Source organism: Anomaloglossus baeobatrachus, chromosome 5, assembly GCF_048569485.1.
Source record: "Anomaloglossus baeobatrachus isolate aAnoBae1 chromosome 5, aAnoBae1.hap1, whole genome shotgun sequence".
NCBI classification, from domain to species: Eukaryota; Metazoa; Chordata; class Amphibia; order Anura; family Aromobatidae; genus Anomaloglossus; species Anomaloglossus baeobatrachus.
This window is the reverse complement of record NC_134357.1, coordinates 193,566,496-193,576,384: the sequence shown is the minus strand read 5'-3', so window position 1 is coordinate 193,576,384 and position 9,889 is coordinate 193,566,496. Positions and strand designations below refer to the sequence as shown.

General features: G+C 40.0%; 1 protein-coding gene across 1 annotated transcript; it reads left to right on the top strand.

Moving 5' to 3' along the window:
• The first annotated feature begins 5,363 nt into the window (after positions 1-5,363).
• Positions 5,364-9,363, top strand: LOC142312704 (uncharacterized). The gene is given in 3 exon segments (XM_075351691.1): positions 5,364-7,372; positions 7,550-8,471; positions 8,473-9,363. Coding segments are annotated over 3 exon segments (3,822 nt in total).
• Positions 9,364-9,889: the final 526 nt, after the last annotated feature.

The window sequence follows — 9,889 nt, the reverse complement described above, 5'->3', positions numbered from 1 at the left end:
ACACATGAAGAAAAGGAGAAATTCCAGCAACTCCAGGAGAAAGTAGAATTTTCTTTAAAAATGGATTATTTATTGATAATAAAAATATTCCATCAAAGCAAAACCAAAAAAATTTTAGTGAGGCAAGACAAAGGAGCCGTTTCCTACGCGTTTCAACCTAGATAGGTCTTAATCATGGAATGCCATGATTCCAACCTATCTACGTTGAAACGCGTAGGAAACGGCTCCTCTGTCTTGCCTCACTATTTTTTGTCTTGCTTGGATGGAATATTTTTATTATCAATAAAGAATCCATTTTTAAAGAAAATTCAACTTTCTCCTGGAGTTGCTGGAATTTCTCCTTTTCTTCATATGGAAAGCATTTTGGTTTGTTAGCCAATGTGTACTATGGTTACCGGCTTACCCCGGCTCACGGTACACGTGTGCGGGAGTCGGCGTACGCTGGTAACTATGGTACACATTGGGTAAATAGGCAAAGCAATTTGCATAGTTATTCCATTGTGTACCATGGTTACCAGTCTACGACAGTTTCCTGTACATTTAGATCGATGGTCTCCCGCTGTCAAACACGCTGATGCGTGCTGCACAGCCGAAGACCATCGAGCAAAAAATGAAACATCATTATTCAAGGCTTTAACTCACACACACTGCTAAATACCTTGAACAAAAATCAAACAAAAAAAAAAAAAATTACAGGCCGCTGAATACATACTTCTTGCCTGTAGTCTACCATATCATTTACCATGTCTTGCAACTTTCGTGTCTTTTTCAGATTACGTCTAGCACGATTTACACTGATTGCCTTATAATGGGGCCGAAGCGCAAGTACACCACCGACCAGGAACGAAAAGCAGCTGCAGCAAAAAGAAGGCAACTACAACGTCAAAAACAAAGGCAAATGCAACAAGAGGTCAACAGACAACGATGTGATGCCAACGCTAGCACACAGCCTCCAGAACAAGACACACGTAAACAAACTGCCTGCACAAAAACCCACGAGGGTACGGCTCACACACAACAGCTACACCAAGATAATCTTCAAAAAAAGGACAACAGACAAGCCTTGGAAGTATCACCTCCTGCACTTCCACCACAACAGGAGACACCACAAGAAATTAGAAATGAAGAGGTAAGTCAGAAGAAGAAGAGAATGGACACACACAAAATACACATAGTAACTACCAAAATCATCCCACCTCATTAACATGTCTTGCCTCCATTGGCTCCAGTTTGCATCTGCCTGCGCAGATAAATTAATGCCCCAATGCATTCTCTATAAGCCAACGCCCCCTTAGCAACAGGACAAGTACTGTCACATCAACTACCTTATATTACAAATGGAAGCAATTAACACCTCTAAAAACTAACGAGATTTCAACCCATCTCATGCCTTGCTGTATCGTAGCCCCCAAAGAAGCTCACTACACAACGATAAACACTTCCACACTTCTAGCGTTTTGTGCTTTGCATACTTACCTGATCGTTTACCATAGTTACCAGTTTATGCCGGTTCCATGCCCATTCAGATCGATGATCTTCCGCTGTCAAACACGCTGATGCGTGCTGCACAGCGGAACACCAACAAGCAATAAATTAACCATCATTCTTCAAGACTTTACCTCATAACCGCACGTTTGGGAGTGCGCAACATGGGGGATGGAGCATGATGGAGAATGTGCAGCATGGGGGTGCACACAGCTACACAGCAGGAGATCAACAAGCAAAAAAATAACCACCACTGTCGATTTGCATAGTTACCCAATTTGCACTCTGGTTAGCAGCTTAACGACTTACGCAGTTAACAATGGTATACAATCCTGTAAGTATGGAAAGCAATTTGGTTTGTTAGCCAATGTGTACCATGGTTACCAGCTTACCCCGGCTCACGGTACACGTGTGCGGGAGTCGGCGTACGCTGGTAACTATGGTACACATTGGGTAAATAAGCAAAGCAATTTGCATAGTTATTCCATTGTGTACCATGGTTACCAGTCTACGACAGTTTCCTGCACATTTAGATCGATGGTCTCCCGCTGTCAAACACGCTGATGCGTGCTGCACAGCCGAAGACCATCGAGCAAAAAATGAAACATCATTATTCAAGACTTTAACTCACACACACTGCTAAATACCTTGAACAAAAATCAAACAAAAAAAAAAAAAAATTACAGGCCGCTGAATACATACTTCTTGCCTGTAGTCTACCATATCATTTACCATGTCTTGCAATTTTCGTGTCTTTTTCAGATTACGTCTAGCACGATTTACACTGATTGCCTTATAATGGGGCCAAAGCGCAAGTACACCACCGACCAGGAACGAAAAGCAGCTGCAGCAAAAAGAAGGCAACTACAACGTCAAAAACAAAGGCAAATACAACAAGAAGTCAACAGACATCGATGTGATGCCAACGCTAGCACACAGCCTCCAGAACAAGACACACGTAAACAAACTGCCTGCACAATAACCCACGAGGGTACGGCTCACAAACAACAGCTACACCAAGATAATCTTCAAAAAAAGGACAACAGACAAGCCTTGGAAGTATCACCTCCCGCACTTCCACCACAACAGGAGACACCACAAGAAATTGGAAATGAAGAGGTAAGTCAGAAGAAGAAGAGAATGGACACACACAAAATACACATAGTAACTACCAAAATCATCCCACCTCACTAACATGTCTTGCCTCCATTGGCTCCAGTTTGCATCTGCCTGCGCAGATAAATTAATGCCCCAATGCATTCTCTATAAGCCAACGCCCCCTTAGCAACGGGACAAGTACTGTCACATCAACTGCCTTATATTACAAATGGAAGCAATTAACACCTCTAAAAACTAACGAGATTTCAACCCATCTCATGCCTTGATGTATCGTAGCCCCCAAGGAAGCTCACTACACAACGATAAACACTTCCACACTTCTAGAGTTTTGCGCTTTGCATACTTACCTGATCGTTTACCATAGTTACCAGTATATGCCGGTTCCATGCCCATTCAGATCGATGATCTTCCGCTGTCAAACACGCTGATGCGTGCTGCACAGCGGAACACCAACAAGCAATAAATGAACCATCATTATTCAAGACTTTACCTCATAACCACTGCTACATACCTTTGTCAAAATCCTATAAAAAAAAAAAAACTAACATGCTGCTGAATACATACTTCTTGCCTGTAGTCTATCATATCATTTGCTATGTCTTGCAATTTTCGTGTCTTTTTCAGATTACGTCTACCACAATTTACACTGATTGCCTTACAATGGGGCCTAAGCACAACTACATCATCGACCAGCAACGAAAAGCTGCAGCAGCAAAAAGAAAGCAAATACAACATCAAAAACAAAGGCAAATACAACAAGAGGTCAACAGACAAAAATCTGATGTGAACACTAGCACACAGCCTCCAGAACAAGACACATGTAAACAAACTGCCTGCACAATAACCCACGAGGGTACGGCTCACAAACAACAGCTACAGCAAGATATTCTTCAAAAAAAGGACAACAGACAAGCCTTGGAAGTACCACCTCCTGCACTTCCACCACAACAGGAGACACCACAAGAAATTGAAAATGAACAGGTAAGCCAGAAGAAGAAACAAATGGACACACACAAAAGACACATAGTACTTACCAAAATCATCCCATCTCACAAACATGTCTTGCCTCCACTAGCTCCAGTTTGCATCTACTTGCGCAGAAAAATTGATGCCCCAATGCAACCTCCATAACCCAACGCCCCCTTAGCAATGGCACAAGTACTGTCACATCAACTGCCTTACATTACAAATGGAGGCAACTAACAACGCAAAAAACTAACGAGATTTCTACCCATCACATATCTTGCTGTATCGTAGCCCACAAAGAAGGTCACAACACAACGATAAACACTCCCACACTCCTACAGTTTTTCCACGTGGAACACACACATAATGTAAACCATGTAGTAACATACTTTCAGCAACATTTGTAAAGACCTGCTCACTAACACAGTGCAACATAGCTCTCACAAGTCAACTCAACACCTTCTCTCATGCACAGTACTCTAACAAAAAAATCCTTTACTTGACTCAACAATCTAACTGTATTATTTCGTCTATCTGTCTGCCTTTTACAGCTCCACTCAAGAACACTTGACGAGCTCTGTCTTACAAGGGGGCGTAAGCGAAAATACACCAGCGAACATGATAGAAAAATAGCAGCAGCATCAATGCGACAACAACGTCGCAACATCGAGACACTTCAACAAACTACTGAAAGACAAGCCAGAGAAGCTAATTCTCAAAGACTATGTCGACACAAAGCCTCACCTAAACAAACTTCCGATAGACAAGCCCACGATGCTCAAGCTCACACACAATGTCGAAAAAAAGAGACTCTTCAACAAACTGTGGACAGAAAAGCACAAGATGCCACAGCTCACACACAACTTAGAAAACAAGAGACTCTTCAACAAACTATGGACAGACAAGCACAAGATGCCACAGCTCACACACAACGTAGAAAACAAGAGACTCTTCAACAAACTGTGGACAGACAAGCAAAAGATGCCACAGCTCACACACAACGTAGAAAACAAGAGACTCTTCAACAAACTGTGGACAGACAAGCACAAGATGCTACAGCTCACACACAACGTAGAAAACAAGAGACTCTTCAACAAACTGTGGACAGACAAGCTCAGGATGCTACAGCTCACACACAACGTAGAAAACAAGAGACTCTTCAACAAACTGTGGACAGACAAGCACAAGATGCTACAGCTCACACACAATGTAGAAAACAAGAGACTCTTCAACAAACTGTGGACAGACAAGCACAAGATGCTACAGCTCACACACAACGTAGAAAACAAGAGACTCTTCAACAAACTGTGGACAGACAAGCTCAGGATGCTACAGCTCACACACAACGTAGAAAACAAGAGACTCTTCAACAAACTGTGGACAGACAAGCACAAGATGCTACAGCTCACACACAATGTAGAAAACAAGAGACACTTCAACAAACTGTGGACAGACAAGCACAAGATGCTACAGCTCACACACAACGTAGAAAACAAGAGACACTTCAACAAACTGTGGACAGACAACCACAAGATGCCACAGCTCATAAACAACGTCGCCTACAAGAGACACCACAACAAACTGCTGCAAGACAAGCTCAGGATGCAGAAGCCCACAGCCAACAACGGAGACAGGAATCCCCACCTTCCAAACTAAAAAGACAACAACATGATCGCCTAATTCATCACAAAAGAATGCTCTACCATCTCAGCCAAACTCAACACAATATTCAACTTTTTACAGCCAGCAGAACACATAATGAAAATACAATTATTCAGCATTACTGTGGAAAGATGAATTCACTCTGCTCCAAATGCAACTCGCACAATTTTACCGATGAAAAACCAGCAGACAATCTGTTCACTCAATGCTGCCAAAAAGGGAAAATTCAGTTGCCCATACCTCAATACTCAGATCTGTTAGAGCAATTGATGAAAGGAAGTCATCCACACAGTAAAAATTTTATGGACAATATCCGAAGCATCAACAGTTCACATGCATTTGCTTCATTTGGAGCCAATATTGCACCGCCGCCAGGATTTGGCCCATATTGTTTTAAAATTCATGGTCAAATTTACCACCGCACAGGGACACTTCATCCAGAAGTGGGCCAAACTCCAAAATATGCTCAATTATACATTTTGGATCCAAATGAAGCAACAGAACAACGGCTGACTGTTCACGAAAACAAAAAGTGTAATATGGAAATGATGCATCAAATTGCACAACTTTTACAACAAATCAATCCATTTGCAGCTGCATATCGCATGCTAAAAGACGTAGAAGCCGAAGAAGAACAGAAGGCTATCACATATGGAACTTCAATGCCTTCTATTGTCATGGCCATTAAACAAGAACGTGGACAAGATCCACGGCGATACAACAAACCACGCATTAGTGAGGTCGCAGTAGTTTTCCAAAATGATGATGGAGAGCCTCCTTTTAACAGGGATATATTAGTTCATCTTCACCCAGACAAAAACAACCCTTTACTTCCTAAAACACAGCGGATTAGCATTTTGCACAGCAACCTTGATGCTCTTCTATATCCGCTTTTCTTTCCAAGAGGTGATCAAGGCTGGCATGAAAACCTACAACAACAAGGTACTACTAGAAGAATAACACAACTGCAATACTACAGTTTTCAACTCTCTGTCCGCAATCACTTTAATCCAATTTTAAACGGTGGAAAACTAACACAACAGTACTTAGTAGATGCATATGTTAAAATAGAAGCTAATCGCCTGAATTACATAAGACAAAATCAAAAAATCCTCAAAGTAGAAGACTACTGTGTTCTTCAAGAACATTTGCAACAAAAATCAATTGAAAAGGGAATACCTATTGGCAAAACAGTTATTCTACCATCGTCATTTGAAGGAAGCCCCCGCAACATGCAACAACGTTATCAAGATGCAATGGCAATAGTCACTAAGTATGGAAAACCAGACATTTTTGTTACCATGACCTGTAATCCCAAATGGGTTGAAATCACCGAGCATCTGGAACCATGGCAACACGTAGAACATAGGCCTGTCTTAGTTGCACGCATATTTCGGCTAAAACTAAAAAGCCTTTTACAAGACATCGAAAATGGCCTGTTTGGAACAGTCATAGCAATGGTTCATGTCATCGAGTTTCAAAAAAGAGGTCTACCACATGCACATATTCTCCTTATCTTAGACACCAATTCTAAGATTCACACTGAGGAAGACATCGACAACATAGTATGGGCTGAGATTCCTAACCAACAACAATATCCAGAGCTCTATGACATTGTAGTGTCTCATATGGTTCATGGTCCATGTGGAGTTCTTAATCCAGCAAGTCCATGCATGCAAAATGGAAAATGTACTAAAAAATTTCCAAAGGACTTAAAACAGCACACTGTTAAAGATTTAGATGGCTACCCATCATACCGACGACAAGATATTGAGAACATTGTTCACAAAAATAAACATATCAATAACTCATGGATAGTCCCATACAATCCATACCTACTAAAACGCTACAACTGTCACATCAACGTGGAAATCTGTGGTTCAATCAAAAGTGTAAAATATCTTTTTAAGTACATCTACAAAGGCCATGACAAAGCTAATGTCGAAATCCAACAGAAAACTCTGAACCATGATGAATCTTCAACTTTTGTAGACTCAAGATATGTCAGTGCTCCCGAAGCTGCGTGGCGAATATTTGCCTTTCCAATGCATTCACAGTCCCATGCCATTATACGATTAGCTATTCATTTACCACATCAACAACAACTTTATTTTTTTCAAGATGCTCAAGTCGAAGATGTGTCCAAAACTTAAACCACAACCTCAACATTACTAGAATGGTTTTTGCTAAACCAACAAGATGAAAATGCAAGGCAATATTTGTATCGAGAGATTCCAGAGCATTATGTTTGGAAAAAAACTTGGAATCCAAGACTACGTGGAGTAAGCACAATAATTGGACGCATGTATACTGTTAGTCTCAAAGATCAAGAAAGATATTGCCTTCGCCTCTTACTACTGCATGTCAGAGGAGCTACAAGTTATAACCATTTAAAAACCGTTCATGGAGTAGTACATGATACATTTAAAGCTGCAGCTTTGGCTTTGGGACTTCTATTTGATGATACAGTTTGGAAACTTACTTTACAAGACGCAGTAACCCTACATATGCCTAAGCAACTTCGTGAATTGTTTGCCTACATCTGCGTGTTTGGCCCCCCTACAAACCCTGATCAACTTTGGACACTTTTCAAAGAAAATCTAATTGAAGATTACTGCTTACATCTTCACAACCAAACTGGTCATTGTTGCAAATGTGAAGCTTACGCCATGCAAGATGTCCAAAATATTTTATTACTACATGGAAAAACGTATGCTGACTTTAATTTGCCACACCCTGAAATACAACTTCCACAAGCTCCGCAGTATAATGAATCTTCAGAATTATTGTTAGCAACAGAGCTGAGAATCTCCTTAAATGAACAACAACAAATTGCATATGACACCATTTTAAGTGCCATTCTTAACCAAGGAAATGCAAACCCTAAATGTTTCTTTATTGACGGTCCCGGAGGAAGCGGCAAAACATACCTTTATGATGTTTTAATACATCACGTTAGAGGGTTGGGAAAAAAAGTGTTGACATCTGCTACAACAGGTATTGCAGCAAATCTATTAAATGAAGGTCGCACTATGCATTCACTATTTGGCATCCCAGTTCCAGTCAATGAAATATCCGTTTCACGAATCAAACAAGATACAGTAGCAGGAAAACTTTTACAAAATGCAAGTCTTTTAATAATTGACGAATGCACTATGGCCTCCAAATATGCTTTGACCTTAATTGACAGACTTCTACGTGAAGTAATGACCACAAAGGTAGCAGAAAAAAAATGTAATTCCATTTGGTGGAAAAGTGTTTGTTATTGGGGGAGATTTTCGACAATGCCTTCCAGTTATACCAAGTGGATCAAGAACAGATATTATTGAGTCCAGCTTAAAAATGTCAGAACTTTGGAAAAACTTTACCAAACTCCAACTAATTAACAACATGCGATCTACTGATCCAGATTACAGCCAATGGCTTCTGAAACTTGGTAACGGTGAACTTACCAATCAATATAACCTTGGAGAAGACATTATAGAAATACCTGAAGACATGTTATGTAAAGACTGCATTGTAACTGAGGTTTTTGGACAACGTTTTAACATTGATATTAATGATAAAAACAATGTTAACAAAGCCTCTTCCTATGCAATTCTCTGTGCCAAAAATGAAGACGTTACTCTACTAAATTCCCGTGTAATGGATCGCCTGCCAGGTGAATATAAGTTGTATAAAAGTGATGATTCAATCGATGTAGATAATGAAGATGAACGTGAACATTATCCCGTTGAATTTTTAAACAGTGTAACACCATCAGGAATGCCATCCCACATACTTAAACTTAAAATTGGAACCATTGTTATGTTGCTCCGGAATCTAAATACCAAACAAGGACTATGTAATGGAACGCGCCTTATTGTGACTGGAATGTATTCACACCTTATTCAAGCAAGAGTCATCACTGGATCAGCTAAAGAAAAGGAAGTGTTAATTCCACGCATTGATATATGTCCTTCAGACACTCGCCTTCCATTTAAACTTCGCCGTCGTCAGTTTCCCCTAAAACCTGCATTTGCCATGACAATAAACAAGTCACAAGGCCAAACTCTACACCGTGTTGACATATATCTACCTGAACCAGTTTTTGGCCATGGACAACTGTATGCTGCGTTTTTTCAAGAGTGACAATGAGATCCAACGTCAAAGTGCAAGTTGTTGACACCCCTTTACAAGGAAAGTTACTTAAAGAGAGTGAAAAGATCTTTACACAAAATGTGGTGTATAAAAATATTTTTAATTAACTTTACACTGTTCATAACCTTCTTTCATTACAAGCCATGGACATCATTAAACATTAGACTCATCTATTAAAACTGTTCATATTAATCACCGATCATAAAAATATTTAACATGAACTAAATAACCAGGAATGTTTCCACAACCTCTTTCCATAGTACCCACTTACCTCATTGTTCCCCTGCTTTCTCCCCTAATAAAATATTCTTACCCCTCTCATCCCTCCCATCCTTTCATTTTCCTCTCATACAAAAAAAATTGTAACCATTTATAGTATATGAAATATATGTATTGAAAGTTTGAAGCCAATTCATTATCTAATAAATTATTGAAAATAAAATTGTTTGTTCTATTTGTCATTCTTAAACCAATAAACTATTTTAAGAATACTAAATTAAAAGTAACCCATACAAAC